General features: G+C 37.6%; 1 protein-coding gene across 1 annotated transcript in view; it reads left to right on the forward strand.

Moving 5' to 3' along the window:
- The window catches only part of LOC127862964 (putative ferric-chelate reductase 1), a 33,121-nt gene extending 9,738 nt beyond the window's left edge, over positions 1-23,383 (forward strand). The window contains exons 2-16 of the mRNA XM_052402238.1: positions 504-720; positions 3,711-3,835; positions 4,792-4,883; positions 7,625-7,928; positions 12,900-13,094; positions 13,971-14,066; positions 14,958-15,111; positions 15,519-15,641; positions 16,249-16,364; positions 16,891-16,977; positions 18,701-18,778; positions 18,983-19,082; positions 19,590-19,736; positions 20,846-20,940; positions 21,276-23,383. Coding sequence (XP_052258198.1) covers positions 513-720; positions 3,711-3,835; positions 4,792-4,883; positions 7,625-7,928; positions 12,900-13,094; positions 13,971-14,066; positions 14,958-15,111; positions 15,519-15,641; positions 16,249-16,364; positions 16,891-16,977; positions 18,701-18,778; positions 18,983-19,082; positions 19,590-19,736; positions 20,846-20,940; positions 21,276-21,368 — 2,013 coding nt within the window. The 5' untranslated portion in view covers positions 504-512 and the 3' untranslated portion in view covers positions 21,369-23,383. The remainder of the gene's footprint in view (positions 1-503; positions 721-3,710; positions 3,836-4,791; positions 4,884-7,624; positions 7,929-12,899; positions 13,095-13,970; positions 14,067-14,957; positions 15,112-15,518; positions 15,642-16,248; positions 16,365-16,890; positions 16,978-18,700; positions 18,779-18,982; positions 19,083-19,589; positions 19,737-20,845; positions 20,941-21,275) is intronic.
- Positions 23,384-27,028: the final 3,645 nt, after the last annotated feature.

Here is a 27,028-nt window from a genome sequence, read left to right on the forward strand (position 1 = left end):
TAATAATGTCTATAGTTTGATGGATTTTTTTGTGTGGAAATATAAAGCAACACTTTCAAAATCAATATAATATGTAAACTCTTCCAAAAGTGCATATATTTTTAAACTTAGAGCCACCTGTACGTGTTTTTAATGATGATTAAGTGTCCATCGGCTGAGATCAAGCGACCGCTGACCTATTTACAGTGATGCGTAGGAAGAACGATGGTCATTTAGTCGCAACATGCAAGAACGATCAATCAATCGCCCTGGCAGATGAACGAAAATACATAAATACATGTTTACTTTATTAATTACTGCATATCAGTTCTCATATACTGTATTATAAGTTGTTTTTAAATAAGCATTTGTATGTCCAATATAAGATGTGTATCACTTCATGAGTCTCTGTAAGTAACCGTTTGTTGGATTTTTATTGTGTTTAGTTGTTATTTTTAAAAATAACTTTTGATATTTTTTTGTCTTATTTAATTTAAAAAAGGCAATACATGTTTTATTTCCAGGTTCAACAAATGCCGCCTTTGCTGGGAGTATGTTTGGCGTTGTTGTCCGTAGCAACGCCCCTTGTCTGGGGTTACAGTTCCGGCTGCCCGTCTACCGCAAGCGTGTGCTCTTCGATGCTTCCGGGTCACGGAGCACCCGCCAAAACCACGCCTATGCGGTACAGCCTTACTGTCGATGGTGGAACAAGCATCTACACCCCGGGACTTCCGGTTACTCGTAAGTTCAATGCATCAATTTTTTCAACCTTAAACGGAGTTGTTTACGGATTTTCACATTAAAAATACATTCAATGTATATAGTAGCAAATATAAAAATCAATTTTTATCTTAGTCAGGAGTGATATTTCGCTTGTTTTAATATAATATGTTCTTTTTTTAATCAATGTCTTTTTATGTAAAATTGTCATTTCGACAAATTGTGAGCAAGTCCCTTTCAGGTATTACAACATTATTTAAGAAAAGAAAAGTGCTTGACCATACACTGAAGGTTGTCGTATTAACTTTGAAGAGTTCAATATTTTGAATATGTTTGTTACGTCTTAGTTTATTCTACGTATTGGTATATGCCTTTTAATTATGCGCTAAGAATTTCATAAACGCTATGTATATGCTACATTTTTGGTATAAGCTACGTTTGTGTTGTTCGCTCCTTTTTAGTTTATCTTGCGTTTTGGTGTATCCTTCGTCTTGGGCTGTCCGGTTAGCGAAGTGGTTGGTTGGTACACTCGCTTCTCATCAAGACGACCTGGGTTCAATGCCCGTTCCCGGCAGCATGTGAGTTTGGTTGGTGGTAACCATACCGGACAGGTGGGGTTTCTTCCTGGTACTCTAGCTTACCCTCCCCCCCCCCCCCACACACACACCAAACAAGACAAGACCACACCAACATTGAACACCTTTCAGTAACAAAGAAATAGCTGGAAATTGCTGCTTTAATTCAAAATTCGTCCCAGCTATCGCGAGTGAAGTAAGTTACCTAGGTAGGGGCCCGGGGGCACACTCCGGATCCACACATAACGTAGCCTCTGGCTCGGGAAGGACCGCATACACTTTGGAATACACTCACATCTTAGTCTTGGTATTTGACTTTTGTTGGTTTTATGCCCGTGTTGGTAATGCTATGTTTTTATTTACTCTAAGATTTGGTTTATACTATGATTTGGTATACTTTGGCGTTTGGTATAGGCTATGTTTTGGTATACTTTGATGTTTGATACATGCTAATTTTTATACGCCCGTCTATGACGGGACGTATTATGGTATACCCCGCGTCTGTCCGTCCGTCCGTCCGTCTGTCCGTCCGTCCGTCTGTTAATGTCGTACGCTACGTCAAATATCCTTTGACAGATTTTCTTCAAATTTTAACACAATCTTAATATTGATAAACCCTGATCCCCTTTCGTTTTTGACGGAATTCTGAATTGTCGTTCCAGAGTTATGGGACTTTGTTCGTCAAAATTTCGTGATTTCATTGAATGTCCTACTGTAGCTCAAATATCCTTCGATGGATTTTTTTCAAATTTCAACACAATCTTAATATTGATAAACCCTGATCCCCTTTCGTTTTTGACGGAATTCTGAATTGTCGTTCCAGAGTTATGGGACTTTGTTCGTCAAAATTTCGTGATTTCATTGAATGTCCTACTGTAGCTCAAATATCCTTCGATGGATTTTTTTCAAATTTCAACACAATCTTAATATTGATAAACCCTGATCCCCTTTCGTTTTTGACGGAATTCTGAATTGTCGTTCCAGAGTTATGGGACTTTGTTCGTCAAAAATTGAACAAGGTGAACTTTTTTCTATTCCGATTGTACACTACCACTTACCCATCTACATTTCTCTTTTATTATTGGTCAAAATATCTATAACAGGTTTACTTCAACTCCATATCCTCTAAAGAAATGCATACATATACTCAAAAAAAGATATGGTATGAATGTCAAGGAGACGGCGCTCCATGCTCATGTACTTATAAAATAAACCATGTATTCAAATACAAATAAACTGAAGTAAAAAAATGATTCAAAGGGTTATTTATTACCTTACTACTTCATTGGCGAACGACGGGCGTATCATGCGCTCATGGCGCAGCTCCTCAGTTAGGTTTGATATAAGCTATGTTTTGGTATATTTTGATGCTTGGTATATGATTCGTTTTGGTATACTTTGAGGTTTGGTAAAATTTGTTTAGGCATACTTTGGGATCTGGTAATGGTATGCTCCTGTATATGTTAAGATTACTATTTGCTATGTTTAGATATATGTTGAGACTTGGTAATACTATGTTTCTGGACATTTTAAGGTTTGGTATTTGCTATGTTTCTGAATAGTTCGAGTTTTGGAATGCTTTAAGATTTGGTAAATGCCATTTTTTGGTATAGTTCGGGGTCCGTTATACGCTATGTTGTGGTATACTTTGAAATTTGCTAATGCCTTGTTTTGGTATGGTTTGAGGTTTGGTACATGCTATGTTTTGATAATCATATACTTCGAGTTGTGGTTGTGTGTTTTTTGTTAACGACCGCGATGAGATATGGCTGGTTCCGAGCAAACATTATTCATATCGCTTCCGCCATTAAACATCACGTGATGATTGTCGATTAAAAAAGTATTGTTATTTAAAATGATTGAAATTCTACATTTTTTAGTTTATGTAACATTGTTGGAAATACTTAATTCTTACAAAAAAGTAAGATATATATGGTTTAGTCTTCGTTTTGGTATATACCAAGTTTCGAATTTTCTACGTTTATGTATATTATATTAGTTGGTATCTACTAGGTCTGCGTATGTGATACTGCTTGCTGTGTTTTTGTATCTGCTAAGAATGGGCACCGGTATATTAGACATTTTGGTATATGGAATGTTTTGGTACATGCCTCGTTTTGATATAGGCTATGTTTTGGTATATGCTAAGTTTTGTTTCATGACACATTTTGTTATATGTTATGTTTTGGTGTCCTCGAAGATTTAGTAGTTAATTTGTTTCGGTGTATGCTTCATCTGGTGTATCATACGGGTTTTTGTTTAGTTTTTGACACGTGTATGTGAAGGAATTTCGTTCAATATACTAGACTTTGATTTGAAAAACAGGAAAACAATATCAAAATACATGACTCCATTTTCAGTGAAATATAACACGGCATCATGCTGAACACAAACAAAGAACAATTATACATTGAATTATTGTGCATTGACTTTCAGTCACATTGAGTGGCGGACCATTTGTTGGCTTCGTGGTTAGAGCCTTGACCGGAACCGGAAATGGTGTGTCAGGAATGAATAGCATGAGTCCAAACGTCATAACTAAAGACTGCGGACCTGTAAAGGTGAATTGATTTACATTATGGACAAATATCGGAAATGAACAAACAAAGAATTCATAGTTTGCTTTTGTATTGCGTTAATTACAGGTTCATACTAGCGTGTATCGGTACATCACATGCTCATCTTTGAACTCGTTGCTCAAAGTACAAACTTGTAGTAACTTTCTGTCACATAAATGAAGCATTTAAAATAATTTCAAATGCTGTGCAAACATTTATAACTGTAATTTATACTTTGCGGCATGGTATTTTACAAGCGCGTGCTATTACCGGTAGTCGTTGATACAATTGACGCTATTTTCGGATACTTCAATTTTCGACTTTAAGTTTTCGGACACCTGTATTTTGTGAATATTTTTCGTATCTAAGTTTTCGGACACAAAAAGAAATTATTTTTTTTACGTGTCCGAAAACATAGAGTAATTACGGTAATACGTTTATGGACACTGATGATGATACAAGTGTTGCTGATGATGACGACGATTGTTTTGTTTCTTTGCAAATAATCAATTGTATTATCGATAATACGCGTATGAATACATGATCATAAATATATTATGTGTAAACAGTATATCAAGTATTTGTTTCTTTTTTACATCAAAGCAGGACTGGAATCCACTAACATACGATTTAAATTGCCGATTTAGTGTAATATTTGAAAATCAGCCTCACTCGGCGAAAACCCAGCCTTATGCATGTGCGTAAAGTGTGGTCGCAGAGTAGCCTATGGAGTCCTCACAGGCTAATCTGGGACGACACTTACCGCTTTTATGGAATTGTCCGTTAAAAGGATGTCTCTTCTAAACAAAAATCCAATCTAGGCGGAAAGTGGCGTCCCTGAAAAGCGTGTTCGGACTGCACAGACTGCACAGGCTTATATGTCAATATACGCCACGCTCATCCAATAAGCCCTGTTTCCTAAAGCGCGCTTAAATTTCTATAATTCTTGCTACTTGCAGGACACCGTAACTCACTCCAGCGGCGCCGAAAAGACGACAGTGATGTTCCAATTTACGCCGCCAGTCGGAACGTCCGGCACCATCGAGTTCCAGTCAGTGTCACTATAACTTTCCCAAAATAAGGGGTGACGTGGGAAAATTGGACCAAATGCAAGGGCTTTAAGGCTTGTCCCCGAATAGCGCGTGCAGTCCGCACGTGTTGATTTGGGACGGAGTTTTTGTGGCTACATTTTACTAATGGGCTAAACAAGATTCGCTTAAAACTATATAGATCTACTATTAAAGCGGAAAGTGTCGGCACGCATCTGCTGTATGCGGACGTCCTATGCATTACGCCGAGTTTTCCCATGACATTCGCTATAATATCACTTTAAGTTTACTTATATAACTTGAACAAGTCCAGTTCATCGTTATATATACAAAGCTGACAATATGTAATCAACAAACACACGCATAGCAATGCGAAGGTGGCCAAAATAGTACATAGTAAGGTGTTAAAAATTCACAAAGGCCATTATATTACTCCACGTTTGCATTCAATTCATCAGTTCTCATTTTAAAAGCATTTTTACAATATTTCAATATTAATTGGTAAGATCGTTAGTGTTAGTATTTGTTAACAAAAGTATAACTGTATGCATACTATGTCGGTAATTATAGAATTTGTTGATATGCAGTTTTCTAATATTGGTATAAAGATGACACACTTACAAAATGATACTCGTCGTCCATATTATTCGGGCTACATGTACTACATTTACGTTTGTTTTGGGAATAATTATAATCTCCCAGATTCAATTTTTAACATATGGGACGACAGCGTTCATTTTAAAGTGATATTATGGGCATGTTTTACTGTTGAATTGAGCTGAAAAGAATTAGCAGGTCAAAAGAGTAAGTTAAAATGTGGTTACTGACCAATTATCTGCAACTCATCTTGCTACCAGTTGTTTATAAAAATATATTTTATATTCGATATTTTACGTGACTCACCCAGTCCTGTAAGCCGAAATGATCCGTAAAACAAAATTGTTTCTTTGCGTCGTATAAACGGATTTGCACTAAAACTAAATTTAGGTTCACATTGTACATGCGTGATCAGTTGTCAAACGAAAGTACGGTTGATATCCAAATGCATTATTTTTCTCTTTCTGGGATATTGTTTTAGTATGTTGATGCTGCATTAACAAATATAAGTGTATATGAAGTGAAAACACCTTAAATAAACAACGGTTGCGATAGACACCTATAAACTTTCAGATGCCCATAATATCACTTTAATATAATTTTTCTTAAATTACAGTTTTGTATTATGTTAAAGGGATCTTTTCACGCTTTGGTAAATTGACAAAATTGAAAAAAGTTGTTTCAGATTCGCAAATTTTCGTTTTATTTATGATATTTGTGAGGAAACAGTAATACTGAACATTTACCATGGTCTAATATAGCCATTATATGCATCTTTTGACGATTTTAAAACCTAAAAATTATAAAGCGTTGCAACGCGAAACGATTGAATAATTTGGAGAGTTCTGTTTTTGTCGTTAAATTTTGTGAAACTACGAAGATTGCTTATATAAGGTATAAAATACTTCAAATATATGTACTCGGCGGAATAGCTCAGTAGGCTAGAGCGTTTTTACTTCAGGACTCTGACAGGACTCCAGGGGTCACTGGTTCGAAACCTGGTCCGGGCAATGTTCTTTTCCTTTTTTTTAATTTTATTCTTGATTTTTTACTGGAGCTTTTACGATCCAATGTTTACATTTATCGATATAAAGCATTTAATGAATAAGTTAAAAAATGCCAAAATCTGTGAAAAGGCCCCTTTAAATAATCATTCAAATCGATGTTTCAATTCTGTGTATAATCTTAATGAACTGTATACAGTGAAATCGTTTTGCCACAAGCCTATGAACATATCAATAAGTCTAGTTTTAAATAAAGGAATAAACACATATTACTGCCGAAACATCCATGCATTTTGAATCAGGTCCCGTCTTTTGGTTAACCAATTGTGACATCGTGTTATATTATTCAGCACCGTTTCTCAGATAACATAATTTATAGTACTATATAATATATAATTAGTTTGTTTAATAGTATACAATTTAATACAATATTTATTTTATAATTTGTACATAGCGATATATATTACGGGTATCGCCCTAGTACCCCGAAAACTGATGCATAAGGAGTACTCATTTTGACACCAAGTATACGTAAAATCTATGAACTCATTCAATATCCTCAGCATTTGAAAAACTCCGAACCTCACTACAACCTCACACGCGTAACACAGTTTTGACGTCACATACGAAGTAGTTTGTATAAATGTCCCACCACGTGATAGTACAATACCGGGATAGTTAAAAGATTAAACCATTTCTATGTGCTCATAATAATAAACAATGTGCACGTTTTGTGATTTTGTTCCACCTTTTTTATTATTATTTGATAATATGTAGTACATTTGGGCAGTTAAACTAGTGTAAATCATGGCTGTAAAACATGTTATTCGAGTAGTACATCCATTTATGCGATTAATTGATGAAGAACAATCTTTTTTTTTCGTCTGTTCTTGCATAAAGACAAAGTTTTTTTTAAATATTGAATTTCAAAAATGGATATACGATCAATCCACATTAAGAATGGTTTAACGCTTTCTAAATCTGACATATTTATAAACGTGATTGCTTAATATGTGTGCAAATATCTCGGTTTGGATGTTAAGGTAAACTTATAAATAGTTTATTTTTAAATGTTAGATAGAAACAATATATACGTAATAATGGTGTTTTAGAAGATGTACTTTTCATGTTTTTCATTCCAGTGTAACAGTTGTACAGGACTACGACATCTACTGGGTGAAGCAGCGAGGACTCACACTAACTCCTACGGAAGCCGGAAGTGGTTCCATAACCACGAAGCAGCCGCCTGTGTCAGTCCCCCAGACGACGGGTGTAAGCTCAACCACAAAGGTGCAGCCAGTTTCGCTCCCGCAGACGACGGTTGTAAGCCAAACCACGCAGCAGAAACCCGTTTCACTCCCCCAGACGACTGTTGTAAGCCCTACTGACATCACGACACTAACACCCTCAACTTCCTCATCCTCAACCTCCTCCTCAACCTCAGAGGTAACGTCTAAAACTGTTGTGAATGTCTCTGCACCTACCGCCCGAGCACATATACCCGCTTTAACTATAGCACCGTCCGCTATTGGATCTGTTCCTAATGCACACAACATATCGCTTGCCCCTAACATCGCTACCGCTTCTAGTCTAAGATTGAACGATTCCAATTCGGTTGGCAATGCAAAACTACAGGTACTCCCGACTGATACACCTCCAATACCCGGTAGGAATGTTAAAGCAGTTGATCGTTTGATTAAGCAAATCGACAATATGTCTAAAGCGAAAAAAGATAATGTCGTTGATAAAACCAAATCTGGCATCAGCGTTATTGGAGCCAAGAAGGGTACGGAGGTTGAAAAGAAAACTGGTGGTACAAACGCAAAAACACGTCCAGAGCATGTTGTTCCCGTCTCCAATATTTACTCCTCCGCGCTCACAATTGAATTGGGGTCGTCCGCAGCGACTCCGACATCTGACCTCACACCGAAGAACAGCGGTGATTTCAATCCAAATGGCTTTAAGGGAAACGTTCAGAGCGTGGTTCCAATCGATGCAGACGCAACTGGTGCCATACAGCCCTCAAATAGAGATATTATTGTTGAGCCTGTAAAGTCGTTCATTCCTGAAAAGATAGATTCGGTTAATGACATTGCTAACGTGGGGAATGTCGATGCTATAGTCTCGGAGAATCAGGTAAACTCAAAAAATGGTGATTGGGTAGAGCGCATTGGCAATAGATCATGCGAGGCAGGCCTTTATGATAGAATTTACTAGCAACAGGAGGAACACTACATTTTGAGAAAATTTTACAGAAACGACTATTCTGCAGATATATGGAGCTGTAAAAAGTCCAAAGTCTTGTCGAGCTTATGAATATCTTTTTTATTATCACTTACTGTCTGATTCATTTTCATTTAAAACTTGTTGAACGCTTTGAAAGACTAAGTATGTCCCGTGAAAATTAAATACGTTTATTGACCACAAACATGATAGATTGGCTTATATCCTGTGAACAAAGTCAAAGTCCAATCAAATAAAAAAATATCATAGTGCAGAATCAACGGGGTTCACAGGGGTTTACATATTGGCTGGACAGAATGTAAACACACCGTTTAGAGCTGGTTTTTTTTAAATATCTCAATTTATTGAAAAACATTTGCAAAAATCTTATGTGCATAAAAGACAGTGTTTCTTGCAGTTTTTGCCGATATCTCAATATTTAAGAATAGATCATTGAATACGTCTGAAATCGGTGCCAAAATTTCACGTTGCTTGAGGCATACCATTGTAAAAGAATGCGTTACACATCAAATGTTTGGCCAAGAACGCAGGTTTATTAAAGTATTTCTGGTGTATTTCACATTGCAATAAGCAGCACAAAAACTGTATTTTATGCGCTTGTTGAAATTGGTAAGAAAACTAGTTTTACAATTTATTTGAAGAAAAACAATACATACCGGTGTATTTGCAACTCTACATACATTAACGTTCAATAGTGAACCCAACAAAGTCACGTGATCCTGCACTATGATACACAAACAATTCAAGCCAAGTGCGATGTTGCCAACAACGTAGGTGAAATGACGATTCACCGCGTGCTGAAAGCGAATTAAATGACAAACACATGCAAGTATTCCCACGTCATGCAAATGCAAATAAAACATCTCATTTGAGAGACCAGTAGATAAAAAGAAAGAAACAATGACATACTTCATGATGGTGATAGAAATAAACTTAAATATTGGTACCTGCCAGAAGCATGCATTTCGAAAACGAGGTCTAAAACATGCATCATCATGCCGTAAAACAAATGTGGTGGAAAGTCATGCATGTCGACGAATGCATTTGCAATTTACAAAAATAAAAATAAAATTCATACATCCCGACGGCGAAGAATGAATGCGGTGGAAAGCATGCATGTGGACGTAAACAACTGTAGAAAGAATTTAATAATGTGTACCAAACTTTGTTTCGGAAAGAAGTTAATGCATGCAGTAATAGAGTAGAACACAAGAAAGGGCGTAGACATTTTTATTCCGAATGCGTTTTGAGAGTTAATCATTTTAATAGAAAACCGTGCATTACGAATTCGTAGAAAGGTGCCGACTTGTAGCTACTAACAGTGCATGGGAGTCTATATTATACAAGTAATGAATGCATATTAATGCATGTAAACAACACGCGTTTATAGCTAACATACCGCTTATGTCGCAACAAACAGATATGTTCGCCGGATTTGGCGCAAAAACATTAGGAGATAGCGAGAGCAATTTATAAACAAGAATATCAATATGTTAATTCAATGTTGATAAAGCGAGGTGCAGAATGATACAGTGTTCTGAGAAAACTGGGCATAATGCATTTGCGTAAAGTGTCGTCCCAGATTAGCCTGTGCAGTGCTTGCATGACATTTTTCGTTTAAATGAAGTCTCTTCTTAGCAAACATCCAATTTAGGCGGAAAGTGTTGTACCTGATTAGCCTGTGCGGACTGCACAGGCTGATCTGGGACGACACTTTACGCACATGCATTTTGCCCAGTTTTCTCAGAACACGACTCCAGTAACTGTGTACACGTATGATGTTCATTTCTGTCAAACATACCTTTTTAAGCGGACATTTCTTTTGAAAAACAAACAGTTTATGTCGTAAAATATGTAAGCTTTACTATTTCCCAAGAAAATAGGATGCGGTTAAAATGGGCGTACGTTTTGTTGTACGAAATATTGGTGCGGCAAAACCGTCGAACATCTGATCAATTACGTATTGCCTATTCGAGATGCTACGTGTGATCTTAAAACAAATTGAACAAAATGCACAGACTACCACAAGCTTCCTGGTATACATGGTGACTAATCTAACCGAATATATGTACTAACCACATATTTGTGTTTCATGTATTTGTTATCTTCACATACTTACAAATTAATCATAACAATTCAACTCCGAGTCATGTATGATGAAGGATACACGCTCAGTTCGTAATCAATCAACTTTAATAAGATTAAATTTTTAACATAGTAAAACAATTACAGTTTGGTGAAGACAAAACGTTTTAGTGACATTTTACATGTTAATGTAATTATCATCACAAATGTATATATATGTTATATGTCATCATAAAAGTACATTGATAAATATCAAACTTAACATTATAAGCGCATGCACTATTTTAGAGTATTTATAAGCAGATTTAATACTACAACAATAAGTAATTTAAAAATAACACCAACGACATGCGAATCAAGTACAAAAATAAGGTGTGTTTCTTAAGACACATAGTACGGCAAGCTGTTCGACGCATAATCCCAAGAAACTAGGTTTCTCATGAGAACCTAGGTTTTCAGAATGAGAACCTAGGTTCTCGCGTGAAGATTGCACATGGCTTCAAGAACCCAAGTTTTCAAATGAGAACTTAGGTTTTCACGAGAACCTAGGTTCTCATTTGAAAACCTAGGTACTCATCAGAACCTAGGTTTTCAAAATTACGCGTCGGACGGCGTAAACTTGCTCGTTTGGAATACGGGACCCATATTATTCAGGGCGCATGATCAATGGGGTTCACATATGATTACACACGGGCTGGACAGAATGAAAACACGCCGTTAAGAACTTTATTTTTGCAGATATCTCAAGTTATTGAAATATGTTTGCAAATTCTTTTGTGCATAAGTTTTTCTCTCAGTGTTGCCGATATCTAACGATTGAATAATACATTGTTACACATTATCAATAGAGATAAAACTTTTATTTATACCATAATGATTGCTTACTTTATCACAGACATACTTAAAATAGAAAACTGTACCGTACAGTCGTTTGAGGCCCGAACAAGGGAACTGAATATCTGAAACTCATTTAATGCTGTAACAATGTATTATGTAACGATTGATCTGAATTTGTTTCAATTTTTAGTCTCAAAATAATATTTACAATTAAAGGTGTATTTCATAAACAGTTACTTTTTTATTAACAATGTGGACCGATTACTTTACTAATTTTATTCCTCGAGAAGTTTCCTACAGGGTTCGTTGAATATTACTTAGCATTGTCTGAACATTGTTCAAAAAATGTTCGTGGGGAGTAACATTCACTGTTCCACTTCTATTGCTTATCATTCTACACATATGCCGCCAGCGTTTAACAAGCCATAAGAGACTGGAGGTTAATTATGGCAAGCGGTTCGACGCATAATCCCAAGAAACTAGGTTTCTCATGAGAACCTAGGTTTTCACGAGAAACTAGGATTATGAAATCCCAAGAAACCAGGTTTCTCATGAGAACCTAGGTTCTCATGAGATCCTAGGTTCTCATGAGAACCTAGGTTTTCATTAGAACCTAGGTTCTCATTTGAAAACCTTAGTTTACGCTTGAGAACCTATGTTCTCATGAGAAACTAGGTTTTTCATGAGAACCTGTGTTCTCATAGACACATAGAACTTAGGTTCTCATGAGAACCTAGCTTCTCAATCTGAGAACTTAAGTTCTCGTTTGGCATCCTAGGTTTTCACAAGAACATAGGTTCTCATTTGAAAACCTTGGTTCTCAGAATGAGAACCTAGGTTCTCATTCTGAGAACCTAGGTTCTCATGAGAAACCTAGTTTCTTGGGATTATGCGTCGAACCGCTTGCCATAACATAGCCAAAACAACTAGATTGGCAAAAAGGCAATAATTTAAACGATAGCTCTACATGAGCCTCTTTCTGAAAAAAATGGACATAATGTATGAGCGAAAAATGTCATCCCATATTGGCCTGTGCAGTCCACAGAGGCTTCCAGAAACGACACTTTTCGCCTTAACTGGATTTTCGTTTAGAAAAGACTTCATGCAAAAATCCATAAAAGCGGAAAGGGTCGCCCCTGATTAGACAATGCGGACAGCACATGTCTATATGAGATGACACTTTACGAACAAGCATTACACCCAGTTTCCCGGAAAGCGGTTCATATGACGCAATTAATTCTCCCATTTCAGACGGGTACGATACCCAATGACCCCGCGTGTGGCATCACCAAGGGTTGTTTCCAGCAATGCACGGGAGACACCTGCTCCTACCTGGTCACATGGCAGGACCTTGGAACAGGAGTGAGGTTCGAACTCTACGGCAAGCCGGGTACCGGATCATCAGAGGCATACCTAGCGCTGGGCTTATCAGCGGACAAAAGAATGGTGAGTGAATGATGTAAGGGTTTCATTTCTTGTGCTTGCAAAGTATTAAATCCATAAATGAGTAGTTACAATAACGTCTGAAAAATACGCTCCATATTTTTGTTCCAGCATTCAAAAGGTTTTTGAATACATATGCATTTGACCAGACATTTTCTTCAGGCAGTCAGCGTCATTTAAGACTTGTGCACAAATTTGGTGTTTTTTGAAGTTATTTCAAAATGCTTTTTCGGTGAATAAAAACAGCGCAATAGAAGTAGCGCCAGTATAATAAAAGGAAAATAATTTTAGGAAAAAACGGTTTCCCAACCTGGGCCGGACCAGTGACCTTAGAATTAAAAGAATATCGTCTGAACCACTTTCCGGACTGTTACAACGTGATATTAATGTTATACTTCATATACGCCATCAATGTGTCACAAAATATTCAGAAAGCAAAAGCCGTTTCGCGTTTGTAACGCTTTATAGTTTTCATAATTTCAAATGATTACTCATAAAGGAAAGAGCATATTAAGTATGAGTCTCCGTCAAAAGCTTTGTTTTTTGCTCACTGATGTATAGTGTTATTTTTATTTCTTAAATCTATACACAAGTTTGATAACTTTCATTTCGAGAATCTTTGAAAAGATCGCTTTAAAGGCGAGTTTATTATATCTTTAAAAATCAAAATACATAAAACGTTGATGAAAAATACAAATTAAAATAAAATTTCAGAAGAAATGGTATCAAACGGTAAACGAAATTTAAATTGTATCCCATTAAAAAAAATGTTTGTGTGTACAGTAGAAAACTCATTCATCAAAGAAATGTACGCTTTTGGAAAATATGCTATAAATTTCGGTCATATAAAAAGATACAGTTGCGTAACTATGGTAACAGGGTGACGACAGTGTAACAGAGTGCGTGGCAAGCAACGGAGACATTCGTGTGTTCAACTCCTACAACCGTGGATATGGCAACAACCGGCTCAACCCGGTAAGTGGGGCTCAGGTGGTCGTTGTCGCTCAGGTCCTACTTTTAAGTACCACGGTAGCCTTAAGTATACTAAATTTACCGCGGGTACGAACAACACGCTTAAAGGCACCTGGTCATACACCATGGTACTTTTTAGAATAGTTTCCGTGTCGCGGGTACTTTGTAGTAATACGTAAGAGTACCCGGGATAAATAGTACCGTGCCTACCGAGCGAGCGTAAGTGAGTGAACTGTTTTCCTGTAAGGGTTTTCCTACTAAGAAAAGTGTAAATTATTGGTAGAAAATAGCAGTGTCTGTGCGATATCAAAAGAGATACGAGTTGTTGCTTGTTGTTTAATCTTTATAAACAATCTTTGAACAGTATGATCTGGAACCAAACATCATGTGAACTATAAAAGTATGAATACAATTGCGTGAATGAGAAAACACGATGCAAGTACACAATATTACTGTGCGAGAACGCAATATTTGATTTTGTGATTTCAATGAATAATATAGCGTATTTGTATCATGTTCTCGCAATCTCGACCTTGTTATCCGGTGGTCGAATATACGAAAGGCACAACAATAAGTGGCCTTAAAACAATACCATAAGAACGCGTGTTTTCAGCATTGAAACTCAACAAATCATAGCCTAGTTCTGGGAAATCTGGGCTTAATGCATGTGTGTAACGTGTCATCCCTGATTAGCCTGTACATTCCGCACTGGATAATCAGGGAAGACACTTCCGCTTTTATGATTTTTTGTTTGTTTAAAGGAACTACCTTCTCAACGAAAATCAGTCAAAGAGGACAGCGTCGTCTCTGATAAGCATTATGCAGACAGTCACATTTCAACGAACGAGGCTCAATATAATTCGTAGATGCTATATTCCTGGTATATTCTTTCAGCCTCAGCTCGGTTTGGCAAATTTCCGGGGAGGCTATCAGAACGGCGTTCTGTGGTGTGCGTTTACAAGACAGAAGAGCGGGAACGTCCAATCGGAAATGTTCGATTTAAACCAGGACTGGTACTTGATGCTGGCCAAGGGATCGGCCGTCCCAGGTAAGAATTTAAAACCAGACCCCCCCCCGTCAATAAAGGCGTAATGCTTTTCAAGATATTGGTGCATATTTTAACGGTGCAAATATTAATGCTGAAATATTTACAGGTGAATCACGGGCATTTGGAGAAAGTTATATCAAATAATGTGAGTAAGCACGTTCGTCGTGAACATATTGATGAATGGCCAACCGAAAATCTATAAATACAAACATATTAAATGACCGATCTTTATGTCAATCTTTCGCGAACAATATAGTAATTATTGTTTTAAATTATTAAAACTTTACATTTCTACAATAATTGCATCTATGTACATTTATATATATGTTATGTATTTACGGCCACATATTGCGAATCATATAATGCGTTATAATATATCATGACATACTAGCCTACCCGTGTCACAGGTTACATCCTGACCATGCATTCGACGGTCAACTTACCGCCGGTGTCGGCATCCCAGGTAGATTTCCAGTCGGCGACGGTGCAACAGGGCGTCCACATTAAGTATCCGCTGGTGAAGGCCCATGGTACGTACAGCAATGTGACAATTATTATATTCAATTTTTATAACATAAACTTAGCTGGTATTGCCATTCCGAATAAGCCAGTGAAAATTGTATTGTTGTCTTAAAATATTACTGTGCTCTGTGAGCGATAATCAAATAAATTTCATCAAGACTTACAAGAAAATACGCGTTAACCAGTAAAAAAACAAAACAAATCCGATTCTATTAGGGCCCTCAGTACGGTTTTCTTTTTGTAAAATAACGTGTATGTGTCTCGTTCTGGGGAAATGGTGTTTAATGCATCTGCGTAATGTGCCGTCCCAGATTAGCTTTGGACTACACAGGCTAATCTGGGACAACAATTTACGCACGTGCGTTAAGCCCCGTTTTCCTAGAGGTCGGCTCATTTACATTTAGTAGCGACAATGCGTTCATTTAACCCATTTATGCCCAGCGTCTAGAAAAATGGATCTGCGCTGTTTGCTTAAAGGAATTTCTGTAAGAGATATTCTAAATATAGAAATATATATGCAAGACATCCATACTTTTAGAAATAAATTGATCCAATTTAGAAGGATGGGAGAGTCCACTAGGCATGAATGGGTAAAACGTGCACTGATTTTCCTAGGGATCCTGATGATCATTGCCTGGGTGTTGTGTGTAGGCGTAGGGATACTGGCCGCCCGCTACTACAAGAATGTCTGGGCCGACAAGACCTTCCTCGGGCTGAAAATATGGTTCCAGGTAAATCATCTGAAGCGATACAATGTCACTAAAGGATTTCTGACGATACCTTTCATCTAGTCATTTAATTCCCAACTTTAATTTCCTTATACTTACCAAAGTGGTACAAATGCATGGCATTTAATACCGAATTGTTAAACTGGTAAATACAGGTTTTTCTGAGATACCCATGATTCAAACGTAAGTACGTGCCATGTGTAAAAGTCGATTAAACACTAAGCACATACCCGAATGTATAAGGTATACCGAATACGGTATTCTACAGGACCTCATAGGTTACTTAAATTATAACTTTGAAACCAGTTGCGATTCTCGCAACTTATATTAGTGCGTATTTTCTTATATTTTCTCCATTTACGAGTACTTTAAGAAACTGCTATAATTATTACAGAAAAAAAACACGCTGCTATATATTACTTGTCAATTAATATTTTAAACAAAGCATGATTAGGGTTTTAGGAAAGTTAATCATCCCAGTGCTTAAGTATTGTCAAGCTTATTAAAATACCCATGATTATATTCGCAGATTCATCGCGCCTGCATGGTGTCTGCCTTTGTTTTGAACTCTATCGCCTTCATCATCATCTTTTCGTTTGTGAAAGGATACAGCGAGGTGAGTAGACGCCGTCTATTATATGTGATGACTATGACGCCGCCTTTTATATGTGATGACTGACGCCGCCTATTATATATGATGACTAACGCCGCCTTTTATATGTGATGACTGACGCCGCCCTTTATATGTGATGACTGACGCCGCCTTTTATATGTGATGACTGACACCTTCTTTTATATGTGATGACTGACGCCGCCTTTTATATGTGATGAGTTACGCCGCATTTTATATGTGATGACTGACGCCGCCTTTGAGTTTGATATGTGATGACTGACGCCGCCTTTTATATGTGATGACTGACGCATTCTAATATATGTGATGACTATGACGACGCCTTTTATATGTGATGACTGACGCCGCCTTTTATATGTGATGACTGACGCCATCTATAATATGTGAAGACTGATGCCGTCTATGATATGTGATGAACGACGCCGCCAATTATATGTGATGACTGACCCCGCTTATTATATGTGATGACTATGACGCCGTCTATTATATGTGATGACTATGACGCCGCCTATTATATGTGATGACTGACCCCCGCCTATTATATGTGATGACTGACCCGCCTATTATATGTGATGACTGACGCCACCTATTATATGTGATGACTGACCCCGCCTTTTATATGTGATGACTGACGCCGCCTATAATATGTGATGACTGACGCTGCCTATAATATGTCATGACTGACCCCGCTTATTATATGTCATGACTGACCCCGCCTATTATATGTCATGACTGACCCCGCCAATTATATGTCATGACTGACCCCGCCTATTATATGTGATGACTGACCCCGCCTATTATATGTGATGACTGACACCGCCTATAATATGTGATGACTGACGCCGCCTATAATATGTCATGACTGACCCCGCCTATTATATGTGATGACTGACGCCGCCTTTTATATGTGATGACTGACGCCGTCTATTATATGTGAATACTGACGCCGTATATTATATATGATGAATGACGCCGCCAATTATATGTGATATCTGACCCCGCATAGTATATGTGATGACTATGACGCCGTCTATTATATGTGATGACTATGACGCCGCCTATTATATGTGATGACTGACCCCGCCTATTATATGTGATGACGTACCCGCCTATTGTATGCGATGGCTATGACGCCGCCTATTATATGTGATAACTGACCCACCTGTTGTATGTGATGACTATGACGCCGCCTATTATATGTGATAACTGACCCACCTGTTGTATGTGATGACTATGACGCCGCCTATTATATGTGATGACTTACCCGCCTATTGTATGTGATGACTATGACGCCGCCTAATATATGTGATAACTGACCCGCTTGTTGTATGTGATGACTGACGCCGCCTTTTATATGTGATGACTGATGTCGCCATTATGTGTTAGCTGACGCCGCCTATTATATGTGACGACTGACGCCACCTATAACATTTGATGATTGACGCCGCCTATTATATGTGATGACTGACGCCTCATGTTATATGTGATGACTGACTTTTTTTTTATATGTGATGACTGACGCCGCCTATAATTTGTGATGACTTACGCCGCCTATTATTTGTGATGACTTACGCCGCCTATTATATGTGATGACTATTTCACTACCCAAAATTTTTCGTTATAACAGATATGTATACCATAGTCTTTGAACTTTTGTTTTCTTTCAACATATTTATGCGAATTACGAACATATTCCCTTTATTTTCAGATTAATATTCAGGGAAAGCAATACCTGGCCTCGCATCCAGTTTTGGGAATAATTGTGACCGCTTTGTGTGTCATTAACGTAAGTATGACAGTTATATTTCATTAATAAAAGATATAAACGGTTTAATAATGCAAATACTGGCTGAAGACAATGTCTTAACTATTAATTAGGATAAAGCGATTCGAATGTGTGAAATATGGCCAACAGTCAATTCAGTATGTGTTATCCATAATTACAATATTTAAAGGATTCGTATTTAGGAAACATCGCTTTGTTTTCTAGCCGCTGATGTCGCTAGTTCGACCGGCCCCTGACCACAAAAACAGACCCATATTTAATTGGGCGCATTGGGGAGTCGGCATGTGTGCATATATTCTTTCAGGTAAGAAGTGTGGCTTTATCAAAAGCAAAACATACCTTGTCTTTTTGCTGTTAACTTCGCCCTCTTCAAAACACAATTAAAATACAAAGTTTATGCACATATTTTACATGTAATTTAATCAAGAAGTTTCGGCGGATCATGCTCGGAAGGGACTTATTCTGGACAATACTATAAATAAACTGTACATGGTTGACCATTGCTCTGGGTTTCATAACTTCATGATTGTTGCGTACTGTCATATAGAAAAACTGATACGTGAACTTTGACGTCATTTTGTCGCTTTAAAGTCTCAGGGCGTCATTGGAAAGCGTGCACAAATGCGTGCAAGGAATATTGGTGATGAGATTTGTTTATGGATTTTTTTTTATTGCAACATATTAAATAAATCCATCTCGCAGTCAGGTTTATTCAAAATAAAGAAAGATACAAAAATTATATTGGTTTTGTTCACACTTTCGTTATCAGATCGCATCGTTATCTCCCATGTATTGTGAGTTTGTGTTGCAGCCATTACGATATGTTTCGGCTTCCAACTTCCGAAGTCATCCACGCCGACGTATGCCGTCTACATCATGATCGTCTACGTCATTTACGTCATTATATTTGACGTCATATTTGAGATGACTGAATGCTTCAGCAGACGACAAAAGAAAGGTACGTCTAAAAAATCCTTTTTCTAATTTGTGATTTAGTTTGAATTATGTTTGGTGTTTCGTCTTAAATTATGATATTAACAACACTATCGCCTTATTTGTAAGTTCATATTAAATTATATATATATATATAATATGACATTTATTTACTTGTAGACTATATTCCATTGCAACAGTCTGAAATCAATCGTGTCTGCAAACTATTTATATGTTTACCGGTATTCTTGAATTCATATGTAGATTTATATCACAATTTTAACTGTATGTGTTTCCGTGTGTTGCATAATATGAAATAATTTTTAATTCCGCTTACATCATCTACGCAGATATATCCAACAGTGCTGACGTATTATCATTATAGCTAGCGGTTTGAAACTTATATGCCAATAGTAACCTACATTGTGTATATTATGATAATTCGACTTAGTGCAATGTTTCAAAATCCGTCTCATTCTTACTTTTTGACGATGCTGCGAAGCATCGTCTAAGTTACCATACCATGAAAAAATTCTTCACAATGGCGACCTATGTAAAAGACCGAGCCAGTCCGATTGAGATAGCTCGATTTTTTCTAATCGGCATACCTCGCTGATTATCATTGATAAAGGTATAAGAAGCTCAGCTATAAATCGGACAGCATATTCTGGGAAAAAGATTTAATAATAGTTTGAAAACGTTAATTTTAAATCAGTTATATTCAATCCATTATATGTTTATAGATCAATGAAATAACTATGCCTTTTCTGTATTGTATTTGACATTTGTCGTGATTCAGTAACTACTACTTCCCCGTACCCCCAATTTTTCGTACCCTACATTTTTCGTACCCATTTTTTTCGTACCCAAATTTTTGCTCGCACCCAAAATGTCTGTCCTACTTAATTTTTTTTCCTACCCCAATTTTTTTTCGTAACCGAATATTTTTTCGTACCCAATTTGTTTTGGCATAATTTTGTACCAAAAATTTTCGTACCCATTTTTTTTCCTACCCAAAATTTTCGTACCCACATACACAATTGTGGTGATGTAGATAAACTTAAATAGATGCTTTCATATCAATCCTCTTCAACAGCATCGTCACACCAGTACTGTCAGTACTTTGATTTTCAGTGGAGGCTGGTGGAATGGAAATGAGCAACAAGAATGGAACCGACAATGGAAATGTACCCAACGGAAAATCGTCTAGCAAGGATCAAATGCGAAAAGTAAGTTGTTTATCGTTGAAATAGCCGGGATGTTGCTTACAAATAGTCGTCCATCGAAGACCCGGGCAAAATCAACAACAACATGGAATGCTTTTGTACATTTATTTATGTGCACCTCTTACTAACATCAGCGGAGAACAGGACAATTTATTCCCAAAATCATTAGATATCTTAGTGTAATAATTAAACTAAATTGTTAACATCCTAACTCCCTGTCTACGGCAATAAATCCTAATTGACATGATGTTTAGTTTAATTGAAATTCAAAGCATATCAAATTAATAATATCAGTTTGAGGCTTTCATGCTTGACAAACATCTCTTCTACATTTATAGATGGACAAAATCAAGACCTTCCTGCTAGTTCTACACATCGCGGTTACGGGAGCGTTCGCCCTGGTGCTGGCGCTAGTGGTCGGACTCAACTGATGTTCCTACGTAGATACATAGAGACGCGTTCTGGAAAAACTGGGCTTACTGCATGTGCGTCAAGAGTCCCATATTAGCATGTGTAGTACGCATGTGGTAATCAGGGACAACACTTTCCGTCTACACGTGATTTTCGTTTAGAAGATATCTCGTTTAAGCGAAAAACTTCATACAACGGACTACACAGGCAAATCTGGGACTACACATCACGCACATTTCCTTGAACGACGCTCCTTAAATTAACTGAAATACGTGCTCATGACATATTAATACAATTGAGCCGTGTTCTGTAAAAAGGGGGTTTAATGCATATTGCGTAAAGTGCCGTCCCAGATTAGCCTGTGTAGTCCGCATAGGCTAATCAGGGACGGCACTTTTCGCGAAAACTTGTTTCTTTCTCAGAAGAGACTATCTTTCAACAGAAAAAACAATAAAAGCGGAAAGTGGCGTCCCTGATTAGCCTGTGTGGACTTAATAGGCTAATCTGAGACAACACTTTACGCACATGCATTTAACCCCCTTTTCAAAGAGCACGGTCCAATTATATTCGTTTAAATCAATTAATATGTAATTTAGACCCGCGGCAAACTATAGATAAACGTTGCTGATTTCATGTGTTACTCTTATAATTGGGATCACACATTATAGTTTTTAAAATCCTATTTATTTGCAATGACATTTATATTTTCGTCAGTTTTGGGATGTTTCCATTTGCATCGTGGTGATGGTATGACGAATCTCTTGCTTATGCAACTGGTTCTACAATGTGTTTGAATGCTTGTAATATAATGTGGTATGGTCAATTTTTTTTATAAAGTAAAATGTGTTGATTGGGGTAAAATAATAATATTATTTATATGAAGAAGCCAGCGCCGTTGTTAAATGGAATTTTACCACTTGTACATGTATATAAAACAGAAATAATGTCACAAAGAACATAAGTTGCTTTATTGAAACAGTTATTGGTGTGCTTGATTTGTAAATATACGTTGATATTATTATTTCTTTTTTTTATTTCTGTTATATTGTTGTAGAAATATTTTGGGACATTTTGTGATAAACAGGAATAATTTTATACATTAAGTTATAGAGTTTATGTTTTTATCGACGAGTCATAATAATTAAGAATATTAATTTTTATTAAAATGTTCGCAATCATATACATATTAGAACACTATTTTATCTAAGATTTACATATCACAAGTGTTTATTACTAAAGAAGACATTTAAAAGGGGAATGGATATGCCCATGCATCGTTTTCGACTCCAACAATAACTGAGAAATAAAGATATACCGGTAAATTTAGAAGTTCTTGATTGTTCCGCTGTAAATAAGGTCACTTTTATGAAGCACTATGTCCAAATAATTTTGCATGAATGCTAAATCAGTAATTAAGCCACTGAAGGTTGTTGCATATATCATAGTAACGGTTTTTAGGTTTGCTCACTAGTTATGTCAATTAGTTTTCTCTAGCGTGCATTTCACGCATAAACCGGGTAACCCCTCTAAATCGGAACCCTCTTTACCATTAAAAAATCCGGTTTAGAAGAGATTCAAGTTATGTAGGAAAATATGCTATGAAATATTCATCAGTTTAATTACATAGCACTTAGTATAGTGGCAAACGCACAATTACAAAATTCTTTTGAGTGTGTTAATTATTACACACAGTGAAGATTGAATAAAACATTAACAATTCCAGTCAGTCTCTGACTCTCCATTGCTTAACGAACATTTAACACGTTTCTCTCTATAACAACCACCGCTTAAGAATCCAGTCCCGGTTTGCCCATTAGGCAGAGAAGGCTACTCTCTATGGGCCCCGCGACTCTAGGGGCCCTATGGGACCATGGCGAAATATTGGTTTCATATGATTTCTTTCTGGATAAATAGCTGAATACGTTATTATATAGACTAAAGTGATTGTTATCTAAAATTCGTATTAATATAATAATTATAATATCGTATTGGCATTACGGTATTATTATGGCTTTGCGCATTATTATGTAATTGTATACCTATTATTCTATGAAAAAAATGGTTACATTTTATGTCTCGCCTGCCTTGGCACTGGTAGACTAGTTTGAACGTTTTAGTAGGAATTAGGTCAACTAGGGGCCGGGGGCGTGGGCCCCAAAAGATTCACTGCCTATGGGCTTCCACGGTGATATCCGGCACTACAAGAACCGTATGTTGGTTATCAATAAATATGATCAGTATTAGGACTTCTATCTATCGTCATACATCACAAGCATAACTAGTCGCTTAAAATTGATGGATACTTGTTTAGCGTTTGTAAATTTTTCTCTTTAATCAACAAATCACACTTTTTTCCACTCTCTTACATTGCGGTTCATTACATTCACTTGTTATGATTCCAATATCAGAGGGTAGGGGATTTTTTTTCATGGCTCTTTGTCAACTTTCTCTCTCATTAAACATGATTTTATATATGTATTTGAATATATTGGGCTCCTGGGCCCATAAACTATCCAGGGTACGTTACTTCCACATGTGGTCTTGACCGGTATAGAGGATTACAATAACGTTTGTTATGACAAAAATTTGATTGAAATTATGACGAAGGGGGGGGGGGCGGAACAATACATCTGGTTTAGAGAAGTCTCCGGTTTAGAGAGGATCCGGGCCGGAGGGTTTCCACAGTGTGTATTATAATTTATTACGCGAACATCTTACTGTGTTTATACTTGTAATATAGAAAGTTCTTTGTTGTTCATACTTTAAAGTGCCCAAGCAAGATCATTTTGCGCGGCACGAACAAATGAGTTTAACGAACGAATGACTTCTATACTTAGACGCAATGTCACGATTTTTGGCAACAACTGCCTGCGCTGACACAAACAAGGTTTCACATGCTTTAAGAATAATCACCACGCATACATGAGGACATTTGTGTGATTCATTAATCTCGATCTGCTTCTTATCGGACGGGAAGCTCCATGACACGACTACATGTTTTGAACGTATTTAAAACTAACATGGCGTAGAATAATTTCATTCCCCATAGCCAAACTGTTGAAATGAATTAAAAGATATTTAGATCATCAAATTTTACATTCCCTTCGCTGCAGTACTTTGCATAAAGATCAACATTGTAAGCTCTGAGGAAAAGGAGTAAAATAGGAGCCAATAAGATATGAGTCATGTTCTGAGAAAACTGGGCATAATGCATGTGCGTAAAGTGTCGTCCGCACAGGCTAATTAGGGACGACACTTTCCGCTTTTATGGTATTTTTCGTTTAAAGGAAGTCTCTCCTACACGAAAATCCAGTTTAGGCGGAAAGTGTCGTCCCTGATTAGCCTGTGCGGACTACACAGGTTAATCCGGGATGACACTTAACGCACATGCATTAAACCCAGTTTTCTCAGAACGCGTCTCATATGATGAATTCAATGTTTGACAGTTAACTACAACAGTCTAATCGCAGCGAAGCCAAGGTCTGTTCCAAGGTGTATTCTATAAATATGGCAGACACATTATCGTTAATCTTGCTTATTCAACCATTCATTCTATTGGAATTCGTAACTTCTGTTTAATTGATACCGATTTATTTTATTTGTAAATATCATATCTATATCACATTATATATTACTGGGCTATGCTATGTGCCACTTTGTAACGTGCAATAGTTCGAATATTTACTCTATCCTACGGTTCTAGTAGGATGTTTTGTGACCATACGTGTAGTAGTTTTCTTATATCAAGTACACCAGGATGTCTTCCATATGGCCATCGCTCTAAGAAGACTTGTGGGGTACGGGTGAGCGCGATATACCGGTGACTCCCCGTACCAGAGACGACCGGGTGCATGTTAGTGTATTGTGATGCCACACTGCTCCCCGTACAAGACGACCGGGTGCATGTTAGTGCCAGGTGATGTTACACGGCTCCCCGTACCAGAGACGATCTTGTGCATGTTAGTGTCCCTTGATATTACACGGCTCCCCGTACCAGATACGACCGGGTAGATGATAGTGCCAGGTGATGTTACACGATTCCCCGTACCAGAGACGACCGGGTGCATGTTAGTGCCAGGTGATGTTACACGGCTCCCCGTAACAGAGACGACCCGGTGCATGTTAGTGCCAGGTGATGTTACACGGCGCCCCATACCAGAGACGGCTGGGTGCATGCTAGTGCCAGGTGATGTTACACGGCTCCCCGTACCAGAGACGACCGGGTACATGTTAGTGCAAGGTGATGTTACACGGTTCACCGTACCAGAGACGACCGGGAACATGTTAATGCCAGGTGATGTTACACGGCTCCCCGTACCAGAGACGACCGGGTGCATGTAAGCGTCAAGTGATGTTACACGGTGAGCCAGTCCACATTTCGTCGGTTTAACGTCTCATGCGAAAATAAATTTCGTAGGTTACCGGTAAGCAGTGTTTAGAACCTGCGATAACTCAGATCTGACACCACTAGACAACTGATTCGTTCATTAGACAAATCTCGCAACCTCTCTCGCGAATATCAAAGAAGGACAATGAGTCACGGTACATGCTAAGTTTATTAATCTTTGGTTTTTTGGTGTCTCATGGCGGTGTATATTTTGTCTGAATACAATATCGGGAGAAATTTAATAAATCGTCGGTACTTATTGTCCGAAATCCACTTTAAAGGCCTAACACACGCTGCATACAAGTAGGTTCGTTGACAATTTACTTTCAACCGACAGCTACCTGACATTGGCAAACGGACCTCTTTACTAAGTTTCAACAAGGTCATGGACATAAATAAACACCCGTCTAAAAAAAGATCTCATGGGATGTGCCCAATGTTGTTGGCCAGTTGCCAGTATTAAAAATAAAACGTGCCTGGTGTGATTTGGTTGGTTATTGAAATTGGCTTCCAATTTATGTCAATATACATTTTCAGAACGTTTGGTGAAGATTCGATGAAAACTGTACACGTGAAAGCGAAACGGCATTTTTGCATGAGCTAAGGGCAATAATTTTGAAGGACCACCATACACATTTCTAGACGATGGGAGATTTGATGAAAATGTTCGACTAAAAGAGGGGAAATAGCAAATGTCGCATTTCTGTATAAATAAGGGGCAATTAATCCGAAGATGTCTGGTCTAAATTTGCGGTTTACGAGCATATAACGTGGGCTCCACTTTATTCAATGCACACCTCTAGAATAGTTGGCGAGGTAAATTTCGACTGAAGCGAATTGGTTGGATATCAAACTTGGCATCGATTTCATGAAAACAATCATTTTCAGGCACTTTGATGAAGATTAGATGCTAATTGTACGATAGTAAGAAAGTGTCTTGTCCTGAAAGCATAAGTCCTGTCATGAAAAGGGAGTAAGAACAAGGCACGTCTACTTTTTAGCAAGTGGAAAATGTGATCCGTCCTGAGTGAGTTATTGTTTAGCCAAAGGGGGGGGGGGGGGGGGGGGTTGTAAATTTAAAACGAACTGAGCTTACCATCAAATGGATCAAATGTTACGGACCTTTTTCTGAGACCACATACCCTGTGATGACTTATGTGTAATTTGGTTGCATGAGGTCCCGAAGTGGGGATTCTCTTATACTAGAGGATCTTCGTATTCAAGCACACACAACCAAATCATATATGCTGTATGGCCTTTGTCCAGAAAGGCTTATAATAACACCCACAAAAC

This window comes from Dreissena polymorpha, chromosome 16 (genome assembly GCF_020536995.1).
Source record: "Dreissena polymorpha isolate Duluth1 chromosome 16, UMN_Dpol_1.0, whole genome shotgun sequence".
NCBI classification, from domain to species: domain Eukaryota; kingdom Metazoa; phylum Mollusca; class Bivalvia; order Myida; family Dreissenidae; genus Dreissena; species Dreissena polymorpha.